This window comes from Xenopus laevis, chromosome 2S, assembly GCF_017654675.1.
Source record: "Xenopus laevis strain J_2021 chromosome 2S, Xenopus_laevis_v10.1, whole genome shotgun sequence".
Lineage (NCBI taxonomy): Eukaryota > Metazoa > Chordata > Amphibia > Anura > Pipidae > Xenopus > Xenopus laevis.
In genome coordinates, this window is record NC_054374.1 from 44,905,405 (window position 1) to 44,931,314 (window position 25,910).

Below are 25,910 nucleotides of genomic sequence, written 5' to 3' on the forward strand. Positions count from 1 at the left end.
AATTCGATTCGAAGTAAAAATACTTAGAATATTCGACCATTCGATAATCTAAGTACTTTCTCTTTAAAAAACTTCGCCAAATTAAACCTGCCGAAGTGCTATGTTAGCCTATGGGGACCTTCTAGAGCATTTTTCTACTTTTTTTGAAGTTGAAGAAAAATCGTTCGATCGATGGATGAAATACTTTGAATCGTTCAATTCGAAGGATTTTATCATTCGATCGAACGATTTTACTTCGACCGCAAAACGGTCAAATTCGCTGAAAAAAACTTCAACTTCGATATTCGAAGTCAAAGTAAAGTCATTCGATGGTTGAATTTCACTTTTGTTGTGGCTTGTGGCAAAATGACGATTATATCCACTTACAAATACCTGACCAATGGTGTCAAATAAAAAACGTACTTTGCTACAAATGTTACCACCAAAATACAGGATCCACATTAGACATATCAGGACAATAATAAAGTCTTACCAAAAATATAGTGTGTGTTTAACAATTTTTTTGGGGAATATTTGAAGTGGGACATGCTCTAGCACTTTGTTGTCTCAGCCGGTTGCATAACACAGGCAATATTGTTGATACAATCTGTTTTACTTTGACCATTGTGTTACATAACAATTCAGAAGTGGTTGGTGTATTGTCGGCACTAGATATGGAAGTCAGAGCTTTTCAGTGTTCAAACCTTTTTCAAGACCGAGATCTTTTTGCACAAAGCCCGAGTAGTGTTGGTAGATCTAGGAACCATATGGCAATCAATTATGCTAAATTTCAGAGCAATGATTTCAATTCATAGTTTCTTTGGGCACAGCTTGGTTGCCATGAAAAAAACAGACTCTAAGTATCACATTGGAAAATATTAATGACATCAGAGAACAATCTGTTTTGTGTTAAATAAAGGTCATGTATGAATTATTTATAGTTGGTTTTCATTAAATTAATACATTTTTTAAAAAAGCAATTTCATTGAATGGTGTGAGCATTAATGTCACCTACCCCTCAAAAAGATTATTTCTGTATCTTTTGCAGTTATAAAAAAAAGGTTATAGAAAGGTTAGATTGTTCATTGTATTTATATAATGCAGAAACGTTGCTTCGTTAAATATCACATCTAGAGGAATCATGTGTCCGAGCAAGAAAGCAATAAATGGAAATTAAACTGGATCTTTTGGTACCAATGATGTGGTACGTTATCAATATTATCTATAAAAACCAAAACTGGCATTAAGCATTAGCTGTAGGTAACATAACCGCTGTTGTGACGAGAGACCCAAGTCCTCCAGAATACTTAGTAAACATACTTTCGGACATTGGATGTTGGGGGAGGGCCAGTCTCTCATTAATGCACCTTAAAACCTCTGAACAAAATTGCCTGATGATTGGGCACTCCCAAAAGACATGAAGGAAAGTGCCCACCACTAGGTTGCATTTGAGGCATGTATCTGGTACCTGGGGGTACAGTTTGGCCAATGAATTTAATTTGGATGAGCCTGTCCCTGACTGACATTGTAATATCTGAGACTTGTTTTAAGGCATATACCCACATTTCATCCTCCAGGTTTGATAATTCACTCTGTCACTTCCCTTTAGTCTTAGCCATTCGATCAGGGTTAGCTTGCCACAGCAGGGTGTAGAACCAGGACAGTGGGGTTTTTTTTTTTAATATTTCTTTATTTTATCAATTTTCTCATAAAAAGGATACAGAAAAAAAAAGGTAAAAAGGTAATGGTAATATCACATATCAAATCATCCAGACTAGGTTGTATAATATAATTTGTTGATACATTTATCATATCATATATTACCATCTGTGTAAACAGTAGTCAATTTCTTGCTTAATAGAACTCCCATGTTACTCACCCTATATCACTCCCTACCGCTCATTTCCCCTTTCTAATGATTCTATAACTCTGTGCCAGGGGGGCCATATCTGCCAATACATTGCACTGTGCATTCCTCTTATTTCCTCCACAGATTTCAACCAATTATTGTGTGTAGGGGTCCTTGGACTTCCAATTCCTAGGAATAAGTACTTTGGCTGCCTGGATTAATTGAAAGGTAAGTGAATCTTCTATCTGCTTAGACTTCTCTAGATACACATTCAAAAGTATTACTGCATAGTTATCTGCACTGATTTTAATAGATGTTATTTTATAAATGCTCTCTAACACCTGGGACCAATATTCTTTATTACATCTCCAGCATAAGTTGGATATATGTGGGTACATCTTTTGGAGTTTAACGGGAGTATAATGCCGCCTAGTCACCATTTTATATATTGCTTATTTTACTTTCACGGCCCTTTATCCAGGTGTGCTCTTGTATATTCTATGGTATGTTTAGTACCATATTATACATTTTTGATAAAGGTTTGATGACTTCTTGATCTAGCTCTATTATCCGCTCCCACTCAGTTGGGGGTCTGTCCCACTTCTTTTCTATATTAATATTTATAAAGTGGTGCAGTTGGTAGTATCCCCATAAGTCTCTTGGGTGTTTTCCCCCACCTCCTCTGCAACTCCTCTAATGAAGTCACCTTACTATCTTTAACCAAATCCTATATTTTAGTGGGTCTTTCTTCCCAATTCTCCCATCTTGCGAATGCACCACTTTCCATACCTGGAGGGAAATTTGGATTATGTCTAAAAGGTTGTAACACATAGGGAGCCCTCGTCAAATGCAATACAGTTTTATTCTTATGCCATATTTTCAGGGTCGTACTTAATAACGGGTGTTGTTGCATTAAAGGACATGTCAACCTTATTTTATGTTATAGCATGCCTAGGTAGAGCGACATAACCCAACCCAAACGGCATCAATTGCGCTCCTGAAATTGCCTTCTGTGCCCCACACAGCTGCCTCGTTCGTGGCTGTATTCATTAGCTCACCCGGCAGCCATTTTCCCTGCATTACATTCTTCCGGCTGTAAATGGGCATGAGCCAAAAGCCCCTCCCACTTGACCTCTCCATTCAGTTTATTCCCTAAAAAATAATTTATTTAAACTTGTTTGAATATGTTTTAACATGCTGAATTACTTAGAAAAAAATCCTGGTTGGGGAAGGTGGTGAAATTGTTAAACTCTCCTGCATGTCCTCGCTTGCTCCGCTCGTGCAGTCATAAGAAGGAATGTGTGTTAGGAACAAGGGGGCAGAGCATTAGTATAAATTGACTATAGGAACCCTCCCCCCATGCTATCTGTCGATTGGTGGATCTATTGTAGAGGTGTGTGTAGACGGGTCAGTGATGATGTGGCTGTAAGTTGAAAGTTTTATCCGAACACCGATTCCTCTCTACTGCGCATGCTCAGGATGTTCTGCTTGTAAGTGCGCGTGTGCAGATCGCCAAGCGCCAAGGACAATTCTGAAGGGAGGGGGGAGAGGGACTGAGCGAGCAGGACAGAAGCAGGAACAACAAGCGAATGAAGCAGCTGAGCTGTTTGAGTAAGAGTAAGAGGTATGTAAAGAATGTAGTGAGGCATTTTAATGATTCGATTTTTGTTGTGGGGGTTGACATGTCCTTTAAAGGGATACTGTCATGGGAAAAAATTTTTTTCAAAATGAATCGGTTAATAGTGCTGCTCCAGCAGAAATCTGCACTGAATCCATTTCTCAAAAGAGCAAACAGATTTTTTATATTCAATTTTGAAATCTGACATGGGGCTAGACATATTGTCAATTTCCCAGCTGCCCCAAGTCATGTGACTTGCGCTCTGATAAACTTCAATCACTCTTTACTGCTGTACTGTAAGTTGGAGTGATATCACCCCCTCCCTTTCCCCCCACAGCAGCCAAACAAAAGAACAATGGGAAGATAACCAGATAACAGCTCCCTAACACAAGATAACAGTTGCCTGGTAGATCTAAGAAAAGCACTCAATAGTAAAAACCCATGTCTCACTAAGACACATTCAGTTACATTGAGAAGGAAAAACAGCAGCCTGCCAGAAAGCATTTCTCTCCTAAAGTGTAGGCACAAGTCACATGACCAGGGGCAGCTGGGAAATAGACAAAATGTCTAGCCCCATGTCAGATTTCTAAATTGAATATAAAAAAATCTGTTTGCTCTTTTGAGAAATGGATTTCAGTGCAGAATTCTGCTGGAGCAGCACTATTCACAGATTAATTTTGGGAAAAAATTTTTTTCCCATGACAGTATCCCTTTAACTTATTCGTTGCCCATTTATCATCCCATAATGTATTTTCTAATGGGTAATGACACCACTCTTGTTCTAATTCACACCAGTCTTTTTCTTTTCTTTTCTTGTAGTCCAGTTCAATAATCTAACCAAATGAACTGCTATAAAGTATAAATGAGGGTCTGGTGCTCCTATTCCAACTTTTTCTTTTGGTTCTGTTAAGATCTTATAGCTTAGCCTCGGATTTTTCGCTCCCCATATGAATCTTGTAATTATTGTTCTTAATGTGTTAAAGAAAGCAGAGGTACATCTACTGGTAAAACTTGGAATAGATGGGCTTTGGGCATAACCACCATCTTTATAGCATGAATTCTTCCAAACCAGGATATCTTAATATTTTTCCAATTATGCATTGTCTTTTGTATAGATGCTAACAATGGAACATAATTATCTTGATATGCTCTTTCAAGATCCCCTCTTAAGTTCTCCCCCAAGTATTTAATAGTCGAATTGGTCCACTTAAATGGAACGTTTTGTTTAATTAGCATTGCTATTTCTTCCTTCTCATTAATATTCATTATCTCTGATTTTGAATAATTAATTTTAAAATTGGACAATTCTCCAAATCATTTTAATAAGCTTATTATATTTGGTATTGTTACCAAAGGTTTTGTTATATACATCAATAAATCGTCTGCGAATGTAGGGCACTTGTATTCTTTTCCTTTTATCTGTAAACCTGATATATCTGGATTATTCCTGAAAGACGGCGACAAGGCCATCCCTGTCTTGTACCATTAAATATCTGAACCTTCTGGGAGAGTGTACCATTAATTTTTATTTTGGCCGAGGGTCTATCATATTAAGCTAATATTCTATAACGAAATTGCTCCCCAAACCTATTAAATGCCTTTTTGGCATCTGTTGTGAGTAGACAAGTTGGAATTTGTGATTTTTTTGCATACTGTATTAAAGATATGGTTTTTGCTATATTATCTTTTGCTTCTCTTTTAGGGATGAATCCAAATTGATCTGAATGTATCAGATAAGGTAAGTATTGTTTCATCCTTTTCCCCAATATCTGAGCATATAATTTCATATCTATATTTATTAAAGAGATGGGCCTATAGCTAGAACATAGTTGTGGATCTTTGTCTTGTTTCGGTATAATGGTTATTTGAGCTTCCTGAGCCTGTATGTAAAACCCATTCTTTCCTGATATGTGATTATAATGTCGGTATAATAGAGGGGTAATGTCTGCCTTGAATATTTTATAAAATGATGTTATATAGCCGCCTGGACCAGGACTCTTTCCCAAGGGCATGCTCTCAATTCCCTCCTCAATTTCTTTATATGAGAATGGTGACTCTAAGTCTAGTGCTTGTTCTTGCGTAAGCGACTTCAAATTAGCATCCTTAATTAATTTCTCCATATCTAAGTTTTTTGGGGACTGATTATTATTTTGTATTTTATATAGTGACTGATAATACACCTCAAATGCTTCTATCCCCTTGGTATCATAATGAATAACATTCTTGGGGTTTTAATAGCCATAATATTATTTTGAGTCTATGATTTTTTTCAAGATTCTAGCGAAATATTTGTTGCACTTATCACCAAATTCATATAAGTTCTGTTTGGTTCTTAAATAAGCCTTAACTTTGTGATTTAATAGTAACTTCAATTGCATTCTCTTGTTCTCCAATACCATATACAGCGCCGATTCAGATTTAGGAGCCGCCTGAGGCGGCTCCTGCAATGCCGCCCCCCCTCACCAACTTACGTGTCGGGAGGGGAGGCAGAAACTCTATTGCGGAGAGCGCTCTCTCGCAATAGTACAGCTGAATTTCCGGTTCAAAAACCGGAAATTCGGCTCTTAAAGGTGCAGGAGCGGCTTTTTGCCGCCCCTGGAATCCTTTCAGGCGCTGCCGCCTGAGGCGAGCGGCTCAGCTCGCCTCATTGGCGGCGCGCCCCTGACCATATAGGTCTTACGTGCTAATGTTTCTTTACGAACCTGTTCTAATTGTGATTTTTTAAGATGAGTCCATGGAGGCAGGCTTCCAGGGATGTCTCAGATACCTGCAGGGGTCTTGGGGGGGGCTGGGTGTAGAAAGCATGTCTGAGTTGTAAGTAGCGAAAGTACATAGCAGGGGACAGCCCAAACTCTTCTCTAAAAGCTGCAAAGTGTTTTAAATCCTTAAAGCTTAGCAAATGCTTCCAGGGAATGTAGGGCTGCGGCCTCCAGCCTAGTCTCTGGGTTGTCTGCCGGGTTGTCTGCTTCCTGTGTGGACCACCAGTTGGCAAAAACTAATTGGTTTGCTCTAAAGTATAATCTGAAGTCCGGCAGGGTTAGTGGGAGATCCTGCCCCAACTGAATTCTGGAGACCAGGGATTGCACTATTGGAGTGAAGTTAAGAACCTCATATTGTGTAAAATCTTTGTGAATTATTATTCCAAGGTATTTGAATTTGGGCACCACCTGGGGCTGTTCTATGTGTGTTAATGGGGCCCCAGCAAGGGGATCTATTGGGAAGATAACTGATTTACCCTTATTTATTTGGAGGCCTGAAAACAACCCAAAGGTTGAGACCACCCTGACCAAGTATTTTTAAATGACAACTTAAAGGAGCATTAACACCAAAACATGAACGTGTTTTAATTTGGTAAAACTCCTTATGAGTAAGCTTGGAAAAAGCAACCCTCCCCTGGCTTGGATTGCCCTAGGGTGCAATACACACAGTTTGGGAACCAATTTGATGAGCATGCTCGATCATTTCAAATAAGTACATAGAGGTAAAGGAAGGAAGGCATAGTTTAATATGGAAGGCAGGTACAGTGCATGGTCTATGCATGGGTAATTTGCACCCAAGCAACCAGACTGCTGGAATTGCAAACTGGAGAGCTGCTGAATAAAAAGTTAAATAATGCAAAAACCGTAAATAATAAAAAAATGAAAACCAATTGCATATTGTCTCAGAAAAACTCTGTCATACTAAAAGTTAACTCTTAGGTGCACAGCCCCTATTATAAGGTTATATTGTGCACAGGAGCCCAGATTTACTAAAGAGCCCTTATACTGTGTATTCACATTTTCTAAAAAGGCATGCAATCAGTTTTGTGCTTAACCTGTTTTAGTGGAACTATATTTTGTTTAGGTATTTTCCGTAATATTTGTCCCAAGCACTACACTTACTCCTTTTCAGCATTGCAACTGAATGTAATTGCCACTTGTGCTTAACAACTCAGCCCTGGGTAAAGCTACTGAGAGTCTGCTAAGTGTTTGGGCTCTTCTCTTCTTAGAACCCGGTCAGCTGACATTACAGAATAGAAAGAACTGGCACAAAACATAAAGTAATGTCTGCACTGAGAAGCATTAATAAAAACAGCAGCCATTTACTAGAAGATAAATGTGTAAAAAATTGAGGCATATTTATTATGCTATGTAAAACTAAATTCGCTGGAAAAAAACTGTGTAAAATAAATAGTGAAGGTGTGTGTAATTTTACATCATGTGAACGCCAGATTTGATGACATTATGTTACATTCCTTCCAGCAGAAGTATTATTTTACATAATAAAAAAGGCGTAAAAACGTTACACTTCCGCATCTTTACGTTTCTTATACTGTTTTTTACACAGCGAAGCCTGGTGATGTGTGGTGTATTATGCCGCTGGTTTTTTACACAGCATAATAAATATGCCCCCTAGTGTACAAATGGGTTATACTAACAAATACTCATTTGTCATGCACAAAGCATGAAGCAAATTAATATGTAAAAGTTATCTTTGTTCCTTTAAACAGTCATAGCAGTCTCGATTTTGACAGCTCAGCTGTCACAAGACCACCTGTGATTGTGTGTGTCACTGAAAGGGCCCTTGACCGCAACTCAGGGAAAGGTGGCAACCCTATTTGCATTCCCCTGGTTTTAATCCCCCAGGGGCACTTCTGCATACCTGACAACTGTCCTGTTATCTGCTGGACAGTCCTGATTTTGACAGCTCACACCGCAGTGTTGGTTTCTTACTGAAATGTCCAGAGTTTCTTTGATCTCCTGCACTGACTTCAGAAAAAGATACAACGTTTCTGAAACTTAATTTAAATAAGAGGCTTTTTGGCAGAAAGCCCAGAACACTGTGCAGGTGCAGTTTTGATACATTTGTAACAATTTAAGATAATCAAAGAAACAATTGTAACAATTTAAGATAAGAAAGTCTCTTGGGAAAACTTTGAAAGGCAATGGCAATTTCACTTTTCATTAGCAAAACTGTAAAATACATAAAACATGCACCTAAAACTCCCAGAAATGTGTCAAACATTCATAACGTGCCACATTTTATAACATGGACATGGTAATTAGGGGGTGTGACCATAAAATGGTTGTGGCTAATTTTTTGTCCCTCTTTACATTTCTCAAATGTTGGAAGGTATGCTACTGGGCCTACTGCCACCTGAAGCACACAAGCAATTACAATGCAATAAGGGCAACATGAACGTTAAGGCATCATTATTAAAACAAAGAATCATATATATTAAAGAGATATATTTCTCAGTTCATTTGTCAAACACAAAGTATGAAGCAAAATAGTATGTAAAAGTTATTTGTGTTCCTTAAAATTGGTTATCCTATTAAATTAAGGGATTATGATAGAATCGCTAAAAACAAATATCTTTCCAATACACATGCTTTATTCTCTTGTCATATCACGTCTAGACTACTGTAACTCTCTTTTAATTGGCCTTCCCCTCCAGAGACTGTCACCTCTCCAGTCCATAATGAACACTGCTGCGAGGCTCATACACCTCAGGAACCGCTCCTCCTCTGCCATGCCAGTCTGTCAATCCCTGCACTACGCTACCCTTCAGAATCAAATTCAAATTAATGACCCTGACATTCAAAGCACTTCGTAACTTGTCCCACCCTACATCTCTGAACTCATCTCTATATACTCACCCAACCGCTTACTACGCTCCTCTACTGATCTGCTACTCAACTCTCCTCTCATTACCTCCTCACATGCTCGCATTCAAGACTTTGCAAGGGCTTCACCCCTCCTTTGGAACTCTCTCCCATGGTCTGTCCGACTTTCTCCCAACCTTTCTGCTTTCAAGAAATCTCTTAAAACGCACTTATTTCGAGAAGCCTACCCTCACTCTGCTTAACTACCAAATGCAACACCACATACAGTACCACATTTCTCACCCACTTAATTCGATCTTGCCCACTCCCAAACCTTGTGTATTACTCCCTTCCATTTAGAGTGTATGCTCTTTCTGCATAGGGCCTCCCTCACCTTTTGTACCGGTATTGATTGTGATGTATGTAACTCCATATATTCTATGTATATAATTCATGTGATTTAGTTGTATAATCACATTTACTTTACGCAATATGTTGGCACTATATAAATACATGTTAATAATATTTTATTCTTTCTGATGAAACGATAAAGAACCCAGTGTCTTCAGCTCTAACACACAGCCATACAAGGGCCGAAAAGAGCTGGCGACAGAGTCGGCAGCTTATCGGTCCGTGTGTGGGGCCCTCCAACGGGCTTCCCCGATCGATATCTGGCCAAGGTCGGCCAGATGTTGATCGGCAGGGCTAAAAATCCAGTCAGATCTCAGCCGCATCTGTTCGTAGATGCGGTCCCTCATTCCAACTGCCCGTATTGGCAGCATTATGATCCGATCGTTGGGCCCTAGGCCCATGGTCAGATCAGGCCAATATCGCCCACCTCAATGTGGGCATATCGGGGAGAGATACGATTGTTTGGCAAACGAGCGGATGTCTCTGTGTATGGCCAGTGAGCCCTTGCCACTGGCTACCCTTATCTCTCAGTGCAACCAGACCTGGTAGGAACAGAGTATGCACAGGCAACAACAAACATACTTGCCACTGATTGGCTCCTGCTGCACACATGGAATGAGCAGTATGAGAGGGATCGGGTTACAGCAGGAACAAAGCAAGAAGCTGACTGAGGCAGTCTGTGGCTGCAAAGGAAACCGGATTTAATATGTCAACAGTACAAATAAAATAGAGTATGTATATTGGAAAGTTGCTTGTTTTAGGGATTCTATCAGAATTCCTAAACTTAATGGGATAACTTTACATCCCCTTTAACTGGCCATCGTCATCTGCGATATATGCTTACAGAGGGCAACCTGATTAAGACGTGTCTATGAAAACATATTCTGTTGTTGCACATTTTCGACAACCCCTTCCTTTTACTTAATGGAAACATTTTTCTGGGAATTGTAGTTCAAAATGCAGAGGCAATCAGAGCCCTATATGGGAGCATGACTGTCTTATCAACTGCAAGTTCCAGCTTCCCTTGCAAAAGCAGGCAGTTTAGATTCAGGACGAGGCTTGGAACACATACTACCCCCTCTTTGTTATTGTACTTCCCGTCTGAATCAATTCACTGTGTGCAACAGACTGGAATTGCTGAGCTCGGTAGGAGAGAATATGTATGTGTAGCTGTATCTCTTTATTAACACTTGTAAGTACTCGGGGCAGGGTGAGTGTCATATGCTTTACATGTAAAAGCAACCTCTTCACTGTGATCTGTGTATAAGTAGAAGTGATAAGCTGCACTACTAAGGTACAGTTGTCATACAGGGGCCAAGTAAATAGACGTGCACTGCTGTATCGATTTTGGTTGTTATTGCTACTTATTACCAAGTGGAATTGTCGCTTCAAAATTAGCACAGTTTTTTCTCTGTAGTAGTAATATTCAAATATACATACTGTAGTGTTAGCATCACCTTACAGGTGCTTAAGTACCGCTAGATATTACATGTTATTGTAACACAATAATGTTATTGTCTATGAAGATTCTCATTCATCCAGGTCATGATATACAGTATCTAGTAGAATTACATTTAGATTAGTGATGTGCGGGTCGACCCGAACTTCCACTGAGTTTTTATAGATTTTCGCCTCTCGTCCCTCACCTTTTGTGACGTCATCGGTGGAGTGGAAGGGTGGTGGGTGGGTGGTTGGGTGCAGGTCGGGAAAAGCCCACTCGCACATCACTAATTTAGATGTCCAGTAGACTTTGACTTAATTCTACTAGATACTGTAATAATGTTGTTGGTTTGATTTTGTTTTTTTGCCAAATCACAAAAGCACAAAATCTTGATTTTAAGCAATCCATACAGATTCAGATTAATATTTATTCTACAATTGTAAGAGGTTGTGGAGGCAAATGTACACTTGGATTTGACATCAGCCCAGTCAGGGGGGTCATGGGGCATAATTCCTCTTTAGACAGCAGTAAATGACATTTGCCACCACTTTTGTTAGCTGTACATTATTCTGTATGCAGGCTACCTGTTCCTTGTAACCAGCATAAAACAAATGCTCTGAAAAGACTACAAATGTATTGTTGTAGCTACTTATTTACTTTTCTTTCTATTCAGACCCTCTCCTATTCATATTCCAGTCTCTTATTCAAATCAGTGCATGGTTACTAGGGTAATGTGGAGCCTAGCCACCAAATTGCTGAAATTGCAAATTGGAGAGCTGCTTGTTAAAAGCTAAATAACAAAAAAAAGTTAAGTGAACAACCAGTGTCGTAACTATAGAGGAAGCAGATCCCGCAGTTGCACGGGGGCCTGGACTGTGGGGTCTGCTTCTTCTATAGCTAAAAAAAAAATCCTCCTGCGCCTGGCCCCTCTGAAGATTCTTTTGCAGGGGGGCCCAGCACACACTATTTACATTACTGTGAACAACGGGGTTAACAACCAGCTAGTATAGTAGAGCATGGGTTACACTGGTGTGGTGTAGTGCAGCTACAACTTCCACAGGCTACTGTGCTTTAAACAATAAATAAATGGGTGCCAGGAAAAATAACTTTATTTGTCAGAGACAAATGATCCACAGGGTACTTACATCAGTAAAGAGGCATTTGCAGAATAAATAGGCACACAGCTCAGACAGTTTATCAGAGGTAGATGCAGATGCATTTCCTAAGGATGTAGTCAAGGTAGTAAAGCAGACCTCCAGGCAGAAATATCTCACCCAGTGTAGTGGTCAGGGAGGAGAACCTAAACCTGACACCCTATCAACTGTGGTCCCTTCACTGTAGGCAAATCTTATATCCTGGGAAGCTACTCCCTGCTACACTCCTTGTTGGAGCACAAAGCTGCTCTTTCTCTCTTCCTTCACTGTCACTCTCCTAGAGAGTCTATAACAAATATATTCCTGACACTCACTAGCCTCATTCAAGGGGTCCCTACTCCCCAACTTCCACACTAGAGGTTCAGGTCGCTCTAGGGCAAAATGGCTTTAGTGGGCCTTGGTGTACCCAGGGTCAATAGAAACATCCGGATGGGTCAAACACCAGGAGCCAAAGAGGAAGACCCACCCCTTCTCACTCACTATACAAGAAGTGGTCACAGCACATCTTGGCCAATAACTGGGATATGTAAATTACAACTAGCTATATGGGCATCTGCCCAGCAACTAGGGAGATCAGGACGTGTAGGGATTTAAATAGGGCCACAGTAACCCTATGGGTCCCTACATAGATGTTGGATTGATTTGCGGTAATATGGTAAAAGGACAGGGCAATTCAAAGAGCAGCTAGCAAGTGAATATTGAGACTATGGTTCTATAAAGACAGTAGGAAGTTACACACTGTCCTACTGGGTGCTAGGGCCAGTGTCAGAGTTGGAGGACAAAACTTCTTGGTATAGGAACAGATACACCAATGCAGAAACTGTGCTGCAGCATTTATTCAACACGACATGTTTCGAGCTGTGGGCTCTTTCTCAAGTGTTTACACTTGAGAAAGAGCCCACAGCTCGAAACATGTCGTGTTGAATAAATGCTGCAGCACAGTTTCTGCATTGGAGTATCTGTTCCTATACCAATAAGTTTTGAGACTACACACTTTAGTAAGGACATAAAGTTGGTGACAGGATACTAAAGTTTCTCTGGCGCAAGCTGAGCCCTCATACTAAGAAAACATTAGAGTTGGAGGACAGCCATTTCCACACAAATTGAGGAATATTGTGTGTCTGAAAACAAGAACTAAAAAGGCCTATCAAGCTGCCTGAAGGAGCTTACACACCTATTAACCCAATTGTTTGGTCTTTTGTCACTTAGAAGTGTATAGTTCCCCTTTAAGACTGTCAGGGGTTAACTAATCATACACTGCTTTCAATGCTCATTTGGCAACATCACTAAATATGGAGACCTGACGTAGCCATGATCACATGGCTAGGTTTGTTAAAAATTGATCCATGGCACAATATAGCTGTTGTTCTAAGGGATTTTCCAGCCTTCTCTATAGATATTTGAAAAAGCTCCAATCAAATGTTGATTCAGCCCATAGATTCCAACCAGCAAAAGAAAACTATCCCGAAAGAAAGATTTAGGGTTTCTAAAAACAAGTGTGGTAGCTGCAGGTGTATGACCTGTCAGTAAGAAGGTCTCTAAGGGGTAGGTTTATTAAGGTTCAAATGGTAAATTTAAATTCAAATTTTACATTTTTTTTATTTTTTTGTGTCAAAACTCACAAACTTCAATTTAAAAACACCAACTCGAATGTGAGATTTATCATACCTCAACCATGGAAACTGTTCTAATTCAAATATTTGCCACCTAAAACCTGCTGAGTTCATTTATAAGTCAATGGCAGGGTTTTTTGAACCATTTGAATATGTTAATTGCCTTTGATTCAATTCAATTAAAATTTTCGAGTAGGGACTATTCGATCGAATATAAGACGTTCCAGTTTTTTCATAAATAACCTCCCATTCGAGTTGTGAGTAGATTAGAGTAAAAAAAAAATCACTCACATTCGAAATTCGACTTTGATAAATAACCCCTTGAGTGTGTTAAATCTAGGAGCTTTGACATTAATTATATTAACTGTAATACTTCAACAATTATTTATTTGAATACATGCCTTAAATGTAGTAGCCACACAATAGGCAAATTATATTAATATCGAAAAGTATCGTCAGATTTCTATTACCCATTAATTTCCAAAATTCATCTTTGGGCAGTTCCTTAAATGGGAGATGCATCACTTGGCTTAATGTGTCATTTTAAATCGTGCAGCAAGAGTATTGGGTCCTTCTTTGGGAGGATAATTTACACTTGAGCAATTAATTATGATAAACAGGCTTAAAATACTTGAACCAAATTGGTCTCCAAGAGTCCAAGCATGATGTCGCTTAGCAGGGCCCTCCCCCTGCATGGTTATACCCCTGATCAGCCCAATCCCTACCCAAAGACCAGTCCCACACTGTTTGTGACCCACAGATCATACCTTTGCATCTCTTGGGGCCCCTGCATTAAGTATACCCTGTACCCCTCAGTAATGTTTAGCGATGTACAGTGCATGACAGGTGATAATTTTTACATTCCTGTAAAAAGGGCAAATTTAAGAAGTTTTTTTTTGTACAGGAATAAATACTATACCTTGTAGAAGTAAATCTAAGATATTGAACTATTATTCTTCAAAACCACTTATCTGAGCAGCCTCTTCAATGGTAGGGAATGATCTATTCATGATACTATGACATTAGCAATAGCAATCATATGAATATAATATCAGGCAACATAGGAATCTGTATCCAGCTTTAGTTACTGTGCAACATGTGCACTAAATTTGCAGGTCTAATGGTCTGTGCTGTAGCTCACTGTGCTGGAGGCAGTATAGAACCAGTTTGCAGTGGCACATAAACAGTTTTCAATCAGTTTGTAAAATATTAGGCTAATGATTACTACCTGAAAGACAACAGGAACATTCTCTTAATCCTGCACATGGGAACTGGTGCATCACGTAAAAGTTCCTACCTCAGCTGTGCACATAAGTTCCCTCTGTAGTAGCAGAGAAGGAAGTATTCCTGGAAAATATGGTCTTACAGGAAACAAAATGTAATGTAAGTAAGTACTGAACTTATTCTCTTACACAAATTTTATTAGGGGGTGCTTGTGCCTCTTCCACTGTATACATTGCATTCTATACCCATATACTGTGGTCTTGTTTGGCAATGCATGTTTATGCACAAAACTCCCTAATAAGCTAAACAGTTTAACCTTTTGCAAACTTCATACCTCCCATCTGTCCCATTTTCTGTGGGACAGTCCTGATTTTGACAGCTCAGCCCACAGTCCCAAAAAACGATACAAAGTTTCTGAAACGTAATTAAAATAAGTGGCTTTTTGGCAGAGAGCCTGGAACTCTGACCAGCTGTACTTAGATACATTCGTAACACTTTAAGATAAGCAAAGATTCTGATGTAACTATTTAAGATAAGCAGGTCTCTTGGGAGAACCGAGACAGCTTAAAGGATAAGTATACCTTAAAAATAAGTGTATGTAAATATGATGAGAGTGCTATTCTAAGCACTTTTGCAATGTACATTTATTCTTTTTAAATTCCAAGATATTAAAGGATACATATGAATTGAATTCATTTTGTTACAATGGCGCCACCTGCTGGTCAGTTTCTGACCATTCTGACCACCAAGTAGTCAAGGAAGTTGTCAGGAGAAAGAAAGAGGCTGCTCTGATGTTCTTTTGCTTAGGAAAGATGTGAGAAAGGTTTCTAATTTTATGCTTAAGCAGAAGAACATCAGAGCAGCCTCTTTCTTTCTCTTGAAAACTTCATTGACTACTTGGTGGTCAGACTGGTCAAAAAATGACCAGCAGGTGGCATTGTTGTGTTAATTCATATTAACCTGACATGTATCCTTTAACATCTTGGACTTAAAAAAAAAAAAAATAATGTCCATTGCAAAAGTGATTAGAATAGCAATTCTAAATTCATCAATTTCAAATTCATTTATTTTTAAGGTTTACTTATCCTTTAAAGGGTAATTTCAGCTTCATTACCAAAACTGTTATAACACATAAAACATTTCCCTAAACTCCCAGAAATGTGTTCAAACTTTTATAACCTGCCACATTTTGTAAAATGGACATGGTAATTAGGAGGTGTGACCACAAAATGGGGTGGTCAAAAAATGTTTGCGTGCTGTTTTTGTCCCTCTTTACAATTTCCAAATGTTGGGAGGTATGAAACTATGAAATTCTTTTTTTAGCATGCTTGCTGTTGGGCAGACACCCCCCCCCCCCCCAAATTTGCAGAATTGTGGCTCCCAGCCTTCCTGTTATCACAGACAGCACAATTGCCTTCGTTTAACCCTTGTCAGACTGCCATTGCTCATGTTGTATAATAATTTGCATTGAGGGTTTTGCAGATATATATGGCCATGTGATGTAAGGACACTATGGGCCTAGCACCTGTCACTGGCCTGAGCCTAAAGCTTAGAAAGTGGTTATAAAACCAGTTCAAGCAACGCAGGAACTCAAATGAAACTGAAGGAAAACAAACACTTAGTTCACATGTTTCATTCTATCCCTATCATAAGCCTGTGATCAAGTGCTAAAGAAAACATGAAACACTATTTTATGCTTAACTTAATAAACAAACGTTTTTATATTTACTTGGACTGTTCAGCAGCTTGTTTGAGTACCTGCTACACTTAACATTATGAAGATAGAGCACACCAACATTGTTAGTGTTTCCAGGATTCCCACATCAGCTAAACTGTTGGATAGAAGTTTTCAGGGTGTAATCTTATTTGCCTGTCTCAACATTTACATGCAAGGCATGTAATTTTACATGTTTTTGATTTTTTTTTTTATTCTTCATCAACCTAAATTGTGGTGAGTTGAGAAATGAGTAGCTAAATTACACAGATGCTGTTTCTAAAGGTATTGTATATTAGTTATGAACAGTTTATAGGATAATAGTGACCATAATGATTTTCTGTTCTTTTCAGTAATCTGACACATAAAGTGTGACCTCTGCAAATGTATTTACACATGGCCGACTGTAAGGCAGAAGAGCAAAGTAATCAGGCGTTAGATGACGAGGAGGTAAGATAAAGATGTATCAAGTTATTTAAAATCATCCTGACTAGTTCTGACTTTTAACATTATCTGTGTGGCTGTTGGTGTCAGATCTAATTCCAGACGTATGACACAGAATGAATACTCTTTATGAAGATAGAAGTTTGTCATAATTCATCTTTGTCTTTTTGTTGTTTATGGCAGCTACAATCATACTATTTCTTGCATAATGAAACTTTTCTTTTTCTTTACTCACTTTCCCCCTTTCCTTGTTTTCATTATCCTTACTAATGTATGTTAAAGGGACATTGCTAAGCGTACACTATCCACTGTTTTGGGGCTTTACCAAATCTTTCATCTAGGATTCTGCCAAATCCAAACAACAGATAAACCCTTCCTTACCCTAATTTACATATGCAGGAAGGGTTAAAAAAGATCTGCTTGCACTGCACGCAGGATAATAACTCAGTTTCATTGATCTTATGAATAAAGTAGAAGAAAAGCTACCAAAGTTTTTGCCAATCGATTAGCCACAATAGTGCAAGCTATAAGACTATATTTATTCTGTAGAATGCTTTACTATATGTGAGTAAACCACTCTAGAAGCTCTCTGTTTAGGATAGCAGTTGCCATATTAGCTTGGTGTGACATCACTTCCTGCCTAAGTCTCTCCCTGCTCACTCTTAGCTCTGCACTCAGATTACAGTAGGGAGGGGGAAGAGGTAGGGGGTAATGGAGAGGGGAGCAAACTGAGCATGCTCAAGCCCTAGCAGTTGTTGAAAACAGGAAGTCTGATACAGAAGCCCATGTGTACACAATAGAAGGAAAGAAATGTTGTGTTTCTTTTGACAGAGGACTCGGAGCAGCATTACTTTGAGGGTTTACTGGTGTATTTATATAGACATTTTTGATAATGCTTACTTAGTTTTAACATTTCCTTCTCCTTTAAGAATCCATTTTGGCCAGGAACTGGAATTTGGGCTACTGAAAAAGGACAAATTCTAGATTCAGTGCATTCCTAGGCATTATAACCCCTTTCATTGAAAAGGGTTTGTGTTGAACAGAGTGCCGTGGTGTCCTAGCAGAGTTTTTCATATGGCTGACCAATACCTACAGTAATGTATGGTGCATGTGTTGAGACTGGGCATGGAATTGTAATCAAATATTGTATAAGGAAGAATGGATGGTGAAAAATAAATGGCGAAAATGCAAGAGATTCTGTTTCAGTCTGCCAATGGACTGAAGTATGGGGTAAACTTTCCTTGTTTAGCAAGCCAATTATCCAAACATTGGGTTATACAGGAGTTGCTGAAGATAGAAAAAAGGTAAAGGTCCAAGATAAGCCCAGCTAAAGACCTGGTCTAAATTCAGTATTTGAAAACTAGGGTGCACAGACACAGACTAACGTGAACACAATCACTAGCAATCATGTTAAGTTTCACTAATGTGGATTTGTTTTTTCAGGACTCCATAAAACCAGATAATGTTGCAGTGTGCTTCTCTGTGGAAGAATTAGAGTCTTTTGAAGAACGGCAAAAGGAACCATGCAAGAATGTAATGAGGGAAATTCATCAGACCCCCACCGTAGTGGGTAGGGAGAGAGTTTCTTAACTAAGGCGTGAGTGATGGGGAACCTTAGTGCTTTGTTTTACTGAAACCTTTAGGAGTAATGAATAGTAATTAATGAGGCAGTCCAAAGAGATCAGTATACAAGATTTATATAGGTTTAGGGGAGATCAAACTATTATACATATAAAACACATGGCTTACACTAGTTATTGTTCTACAAAGTTCTGGCTAATTTGTTCATTATCTGCACATTAGTATTCTGCCTAGGCTTCTACTGTACTATGCTGAGGAAATGATATGGCACATCTCACCGAATAGAAAGAAGATAAACCGGCACTCCATGCAAGCGGGACAAGCGCTGCATGTTTATTCAACGTATCATCTCACCGAAGCCACATAGCAAAAAAAATGGCCACATGCTTCCTTGATTCTACCATTTTGTTTGAATTGCTTTACAAGGGCTGTATGGTAATGCCACCAGGCAATTGTGGCTGTAAATGGTCAACTCCATTGCAGGGGTTTATAGAGATGCAGCTATATTTGCCAGCTAACCCCCTGAGGCTGCAGGCCTGGCGGGCCCTGGGCCCCCCAGTCCGAATCTGTGATTAGCTAATGTTGGTGCCTGCTGACTAGCAGAACATAGAGCCTGGATGTTCTTTTCAGGAACAAACTCCTCACCCAGTCTACAGCTGCCACAATTCATAATTAAGGAAACAAGCTACCTATGTCACACACTGGTGTTGTGAGCTTGAATTGCCAAAGGGCTACACTATATGGGAGATTTTGTAGGATGATGTTGGATCGACAGAAGTCACCCTACTGGCCAATATATAACGGGACCATCATTTGCTATCTGTCACTTCTGTCAGAAGGGAATGCTGCAAGCTTCGTCTTTATACAATGAGATAAAATCTGATGATGTCCGACCGACTTTTTTTCTCATTGAAGGTTGGCTGTATGTGCAGGAACAAACCACACCATCTGACTTCATCTGATCTGACTTTACATTATAGCTTGGGGATCAGATTTTGTAGGATCTAACAAAATCTTGCGTGGCATCAGATAAAATCTGACTCACATAATCTGATCTAAATCTCCCATGTAGTTTAGCATAAAGTGAGTGTTTATAAGTATTTCCCACCAGCACTAGCATCTGCCATTGCCAATATATTTCCCTATATATTGAGATATATTTATTGGGAAGCAATTGAAGGCAAAGAAGGGTGTTTTGACCACCATCTGTGGAGACCTGGGACTGGCAGATGTAACCACTCTTTTGACAGTCTTTTAATGATTTTGGCTGATCTCCAAGCTTACTTTCCATGTCCATCAAGTTCAACCTTTTAACTTTTTTTAAACTGCCTAACTGCCAGTTAAAAAAAAAACCCATCTGAAGCCTCTCCAATTTGCCTCAGAGGGGAAAAAAATTCCTTCTTGATTCCAAAATGGCAATCAGACTAGTCCCTGGATCAACTTGTACTATGAGCTATCTTCCATAACCCTGTATTCCATCACTTGCTAAAAAGCCATCCAACCCCTTCTTAAAGCTATATAATGTATCAGAAACAGAGTATGTGGTGTGGGCCAAGCAAGATCAAAAAGATGGCATGTGCTTCAGACATTTTTAAAGGAGTAGGATAGGAGGGAGATCTCATAGTGATGCTGTACCTCTGGACTAATACAAATAAACCAATAAATAAAGAATGGTGTTTGTTGTAGCTTTTAGTATATTTTTAAAAGTGGGGTAATTTGTTGCCACCTGTACTACTAGTAACTCTTCCCTTAAGAATTCATAGAACAGTGTATTTGCTAGTTAACTAAAAAATTAACTAATAATAATTAATAAAAGTAACACATCCTGCCAGTCAACAGATATACAGAATCCAGCAACACACACAAGAGATTGATATTACTCAACAATCAATTTCTAAAGTGGGCTGGCCAACTGCCGTGTTGCAGATTAAGATTAGATAGTCAATCACAAATGTTTCCAAGTTCAAATTACTTCATGAAGATGTGCATTTGGAATCAATATTAGATATTAGAATAATTTGATGAATATAGTGATCTTGATGGATATATATTGTCTTAAAAAGCAAAATCCACAATCACCGGTTAATGGATGAATTGAGTATTCATAATTATTGAATAACATATTTTCTCCTTTTAGAGAAATCTGGATTCTGGGTATTCTTTGCAAAGGAAACTATTTCACCTGATTTTACAGACATTTGTTAGTTTATTGTGTCTGTTTTTCAGCCACAGGTCGATTTGATTCAATTTCTTAATGATTTCTGTGGTTACAGGTTACATCTATGTGAAGCCTGAAACGGTATCCCTTATTCGCAGAGGAGAAGAGTTGTGCGTTAGTAGCAATTTGTACGCAAGAAAACCAGACTTACGTTCAAGTCCTGCATCAGGTAAGGAGTATTTTGTGTGCCAATACCAGAAGTAGTTAAATCTGTTAAAATAATCATGTGTAGATTATGCAAAACTTTTAAAGTAATACTGTCATGGGAAAAAAAATATTAAATGAATCAGTTCATAATGTTGCTCCAGCAGAATTCTGCACTGAAATCCATTTCTCAAAAGAGCAAACAGATTTTTTTATATTCAATTTTGAAATCTGACATGGGGCTAGATATATTGTCAATTTCCCAGCTGCCCCAAGTCATGTGACTTGTGCTCTGATAAACTTCAATCACTCTTTACTGCTGTACTGCAAATTGGAGTGATATCACCCCCTCCCTTCCCCCCCCCCAGGAGCCAAACAAAAGAACAATGGGAAGTTAACCAGATAACAGCTTCCTAAAACAAGATAACAGCACTCAATGGTAAAAACCCATGTCCCACTGAGACACATTCAGTTACATTGAGAAGGAAAAACAGCAGCCTGCCAGAAAGCAGGCACAAGTCACATGACCAGGGGCAGCTGGGAAATTGACAAAATGTCTAGCCCCATGTCAGATTTCAAAATTGAATATAAAAAAATATGTTTGCTCTTTTGAGAAATGGATTTCAGTGCAGAATTCTGCTGGAGCAGCACTATTAACTGATTCGTTTTGAAAAAAAAATATTTTCCCATGACAATATTCCTTTAAGCAACTGTTCTCCATAACATACATTTACAGTAAATATGCTTTCCTGAGCCCCAAGGGACACAGTTTTCACAATGACTAAAAAATTGTGAAAAAAACACTTTTGTAGTGTACCTTTGCAGTACTTCATACTAGTGGGAGGGGCTTTTTATGTATCATATCAAAACACTGCACTATGCTTATGGGCAATGTGAAGTGACAGTGCTAGTACAAAGGCCTCCCTATGCAGGAAGCTTCTAATTATAGAGGGTGCTGGGGCAGAGGGTTCCCTTTGAAGAAAGTTTCGAATTGTAGAGGGTGTTGGGACACGGCTCCCTATGCGGAAAGCTTCTAATTATATAGACTTTTGGGACAGAGGGTTTCCTGTGCAGGCACCCTCTATAATTAGAGAAAGTGCAGTAAAACATTGTCATGTAGCATTTTCTTCCATTGTGAACACGTTTAGTTCAATTCAATACAATACAGCATATTTCACTCTCAGTAAATAGAAGTCAAAAATCCCTTTTTCATCATTCTGGTGAATTAGAGATCTTGAATCCAGCCTGGCATACCACACCCCATTCGTAAGATACAGAGGAGTAATTGCAGAGAAAGCATACAGTGCAACAGCTGTTAGACCCAGTGGGCTACTTACTGATATGCCGTTTCTATATACAGGTATGGGATCCGTTATCCGGAAACCCGTTATCCAAAAAGTTCCGAATTACTCAAAGGTGTCTCCCATGGACGCCATTATAATCAAATAATCCCAATTTTTTAAAATATTTCCTTTTTCTCTATAATAATAAAACGGTACCTTGTACTTGATCAAAACCAAGACATACTTAATCCTTATTGGAAGCAAAACCAGTCTATTCGGTTTATTTAATGTTGAACTCATTTTCTAGTAGACTTAACGTATTAAGATCCAAATTACAGAAAGATCCATTATTTGGAAAACCCCAGGTCTTGAGCATGCTGTATAACAGGTCCCATACCTGCATAAAAAAAAGTATAAGTTTCAAGCTCTAAAATGATTTTGCTGTAGAGCTCATTAACTTTTTGTTTATCAACTAAGTACTAGCTAAATATAGAATACTGTATGTGTATAGAATCTCTATTTTTGTAAATGTGTAAACTCCAACTCCTGTTCTTCTAAGTGAAACCTGTGCTTATATGATGTTATTTATCTTGTTTTTCTCACAGGTGAATGTGGAAGTAAATCAGACAGTAAAGGGAGCCTGTTACATGCTCAAATCAAAAGGCCCCATAGCACATCCCAAATTAAAAGCATTAAAGGAGACTCCTCACAAAGTTCGCCTCAGGAGCCCACACTGAGTATAAGAAGAATCCTAGCTAGGAAACCACGTATTATTATCCCAACTGCAAATCCTGTTAGAGAACACATAATCCCCAGAAGGAACATGCAAGTAATGGAGGAAAAGAGCAGTGAAATTGCTACTTCTACTCAAAAGACACACATAAGAAGGAGATATCTTAAAAGGGCTAAAAGTACAAGTGTGGACCAAGTACAAGATGAACAGAAAGCAAACAAAAGACCAGAGGTGGCTAATCGTACTAAGATTCCTAAGCCCCCTAAAGTGTATTCATGTTCTGATTGTGGGAAAACATTCACTCAGAATGCAAGCCTCATTATTCATCATAGAACCCACACAGGAGAAAGGCCCCATGCCTGTAAGATATGCAACAAAAGTTTTATTAGCAGCGCCTACCTCATAATGCATCAGAGAATCCACACAGGGGAACGTCCATATGTATGCAAGGAATGTGGTAAAAGCTTCATAAACAGTTCAAATCTTATTATCCATAGAAGAGTTCACACAGGAGAACGGCCCTATATCTGTAGCGAGTGTGGGAAAAGTTTTCGGCACAGCTCAGATCTTGTTAGGCACCAAAAAGTTCACACTGGAGAAAGGCCATACTCGTGTGAGGAGTGTGGGAAGTGCTTTTTCCGTAGCTCTCATCTAGTTAGACACAAGAGGATTCATACAAAAGCCTAGAGATGTGTTTATATAGTGAATAAAGTACCTCCTCTTGTAAAATATAAGGATATTATAAGTTACAGAGGAGTTTCATGACCATATAAAAACACGAGGCCGAAGGGGGTACTTTATTTATTATTATAAAATTTCAGTCATGTGACAGAAATTACATCAGGACTCACCATTTATAACTGATGACATCAGAACTCACCGTTTATAAGGATATAATTTACAAGATATTCATAGCTTTTGTGTATTATATGGAGATATTTCATGTACATAGTAAAGCTAATACTTTTTTCCTCCCTTCGTTTTTAATTTTGTGTTATGTGGACATTTTCAGTTCAGTTTCAGGATACAACGCATTCATCATTGTAAATGTTGTACACAGTAAATTGCTATCTGGCCATATGTGTAGGGTTCTTGAGAGATCTGGATCAGTTGGTTATGATGTGATCTCTCTTGTATAATTTCTATTGGTTAGAGATCTCCATCAGCATGTGAGGTTATTATTTGGTCATCTCCCAATAGGGGAATTCTCAAGCACTGCAGTCATCTGTTGCTGTTGGGCCACTGTATGTGTGACCAAATTATATATATTTTTATCTATCCAAAATTGAGTAGGGTGTGCCCACTGTCGCTGTTTGCTAAGTTTAGCAACACCAAGCTCAGTTGGTATAATGCAAAGAGAGAATGGTAATGCATTTTGATGCTCAAAGAAGGCTAGGACATTAGAAAAAAATCGTATGTTTTTCTTTAATAATATACTGTAAATGTAACTTATTGTTTATGCATTGCTGCATATTTGCAGTTGTACACAGTAGAAGCTGCCACTTCGCCTGCATTCAATGCAGCATCCTCTGCAGACTTCAAGAAGCACAGCACCACCAAGTGGTCATAAGTAGATGTTGTTCATGTGACTTTCATATAGTGATACAGGAGCTTTGATCTATTTGTATAAATTAAATGGGCAGAGATGGAACGTGCACACAAAACCAAGGGTCTCGGTTTTTACCTTTTTCTAGAGGGAAATTAAACTTACGTTTTAAAATGTGTTGTGAATATCTTATTAACCTGTACTCTCAGTGACCATGTGTATATAAACAATGAATCTTCAATAGATAAACGTAAAATTTTATGTATTTTGTGTTTGCGGCAATGTACAGTAGGAATATTGCTTGCATGCAGTGTATCATGCGCAGATTTAAAGGTCGCAGCTGTTGGTGTGAGAAGTAGCACACACGTTAATCCAACAAATAAAAACTGATGGTTTCAATTTGATATTGTTATGGGAATATGAAACTTTAATTTGTATTGTGAGTTTACGATTTGTGTAACAACCTGCCTGGCGTTGAACCAGGGACCTGATGTTCTTGCTCTATGTGAGCAGACAGCAGGGGCGATCCTGTAACTGCAAGTAGTCATGGCTTGTTTCACCTGTTGTCAATCTGGCCACAGGTGGTCTGTGTAATTTGTCTGAATATAAAACCCCCTACACTGCACTGACTCTATTTCCTGAAATTGCCTGGGTGTGATTCTTGTCTGATTATCTGTTCCTGACCTTTGCCTGTTTTGACCTTTTGTTGTATCGCTGCCTGAACTGACCCTTGCCTGTTTGAACATTCTTCTGGATCCTGACTTTGTACCAAGTCACTGATTGGCTCTGATCCAGCCTGTTGATCCTAATTACGCTCCTGAAAGTACTACTTTTTTTTCGAAACCTGTTCCACAACTTTACTCTCTGTTCAACGTTCCCCATGTATACATTACGGTTCCCTTGTCTGCCCAGAACTTTGTCCTTGGTCCTAAGACCTGGAGGCATTTGAGTAGTGGAGGGCTCATCCCAAAGCCAAAGGTGGGTGCTATATGTGGAAGCGTGAGCTGAGGTTGGAACTTTGGGGTCTGTTCTGGGTTTGGGATACCATACGTGACCGTTTGTATCTGGAATCCAGCTGGCTGTCCTACAAAGTGTTAGTCTTTATTTAGAACTTTTGCCATAGAAGGATATGCTTTTAGTTGTGTTTTTACTTGCTATTGCTGTATGCTTGGGAAGATTCTAAATAAGTAGGCACGAAGCTGCTCCAATCTCACAGCAGTCTGTTCATATAAGCCAATACTGTCTCCTCTGTTCTGATGTAATGCAGTATTGTGTGCATGCTCTGATGCATTGCTGGGACCACAGGCAATCAAAATGCCAGCTTTCATGTTTTCAGGCTGACCACCACTCTTCTGTGTTTGCCTGCATGCAAT

At 38.9% G+C, this 25,910-nt stretch overlaps 1 protein-coding gene across 4 annotated transcripts; it reads left to right on the top strand.

The window, feature by feature from the left end:
• The first annotated feature begins 5,146 nt into the window (after positions 1 to 5,146).
• Positions 5,147 to 24,941, top strand: zkscan8.S (zinc finger with KRAB and SCAN domains 8 S homeolog). 4 transcript variants are annotated; one of them, XM_018249169.2, is made up of 5 exons: positions 5,147 to 5,184; positions 16,942 to 17,038; positions 18,476 to 18,602; positions 20,887 to 21,000; positions 22,864 to 24,941. In XM_018249169.2, exons 2-5 carry the CDS (start codon positions 16,973 to 16,975, stop codon positions 23,676 to 23,678), a joined length of 1,122 nt encoding a protein of 373 aa, XP_018104658.1. In that variant the 5' UTR covers positions 5,147 to 5,184; positions 16,942 to 16,972; the 3' UTR covers positions 23,679 to 24,941. The 4 variants fall into 4 exon arrangements, 3 of the variants coding, with proteins under 3 accessions (XP_018104658.1, XP_018104660.1, XP_018104657.1); XR_001934622.2 differs by lacking the exon at positions 5,147 to 5,184 and adding an exon at positions 10,448 to 10,634 and having other exon boundaries at positions 18,476 to 18,629; positions 22,864 to 22,888; XM_018249171.2 differs by lacking the exon at positions 5,147 to 5,184 and adding an exon at positions 10,472 to 10,602.
• Positions 24,942 to 25,910: the final 969 nt, after the last annotated feature.

Excerpts from the sequence above, each read along its gene's own strand:
- zkscan8.S (XM_018249169.2), top strand. The coding sequence starts at position 16,973 with ATGTATTTACACATGGCCGACTGTAAGGCAGAAGAGCAAAGTAATCAG. Across the intron at positions 17,039-18,475 it reads AGGCGTTAGATGACGAGGAG|GACTCCATAAAACCAGATAA; the intron begins GTAAGATAAAGA and ends TTGTTTTTTCAG. Across the intron at positions 21,001-22,863 it reads ACGTTCAAGTCCTGCATCAG|GTGAATGTGGAAGTAAATCA; the intron begins GTAAGGAGTATT and ends TTTTTCTCACAG.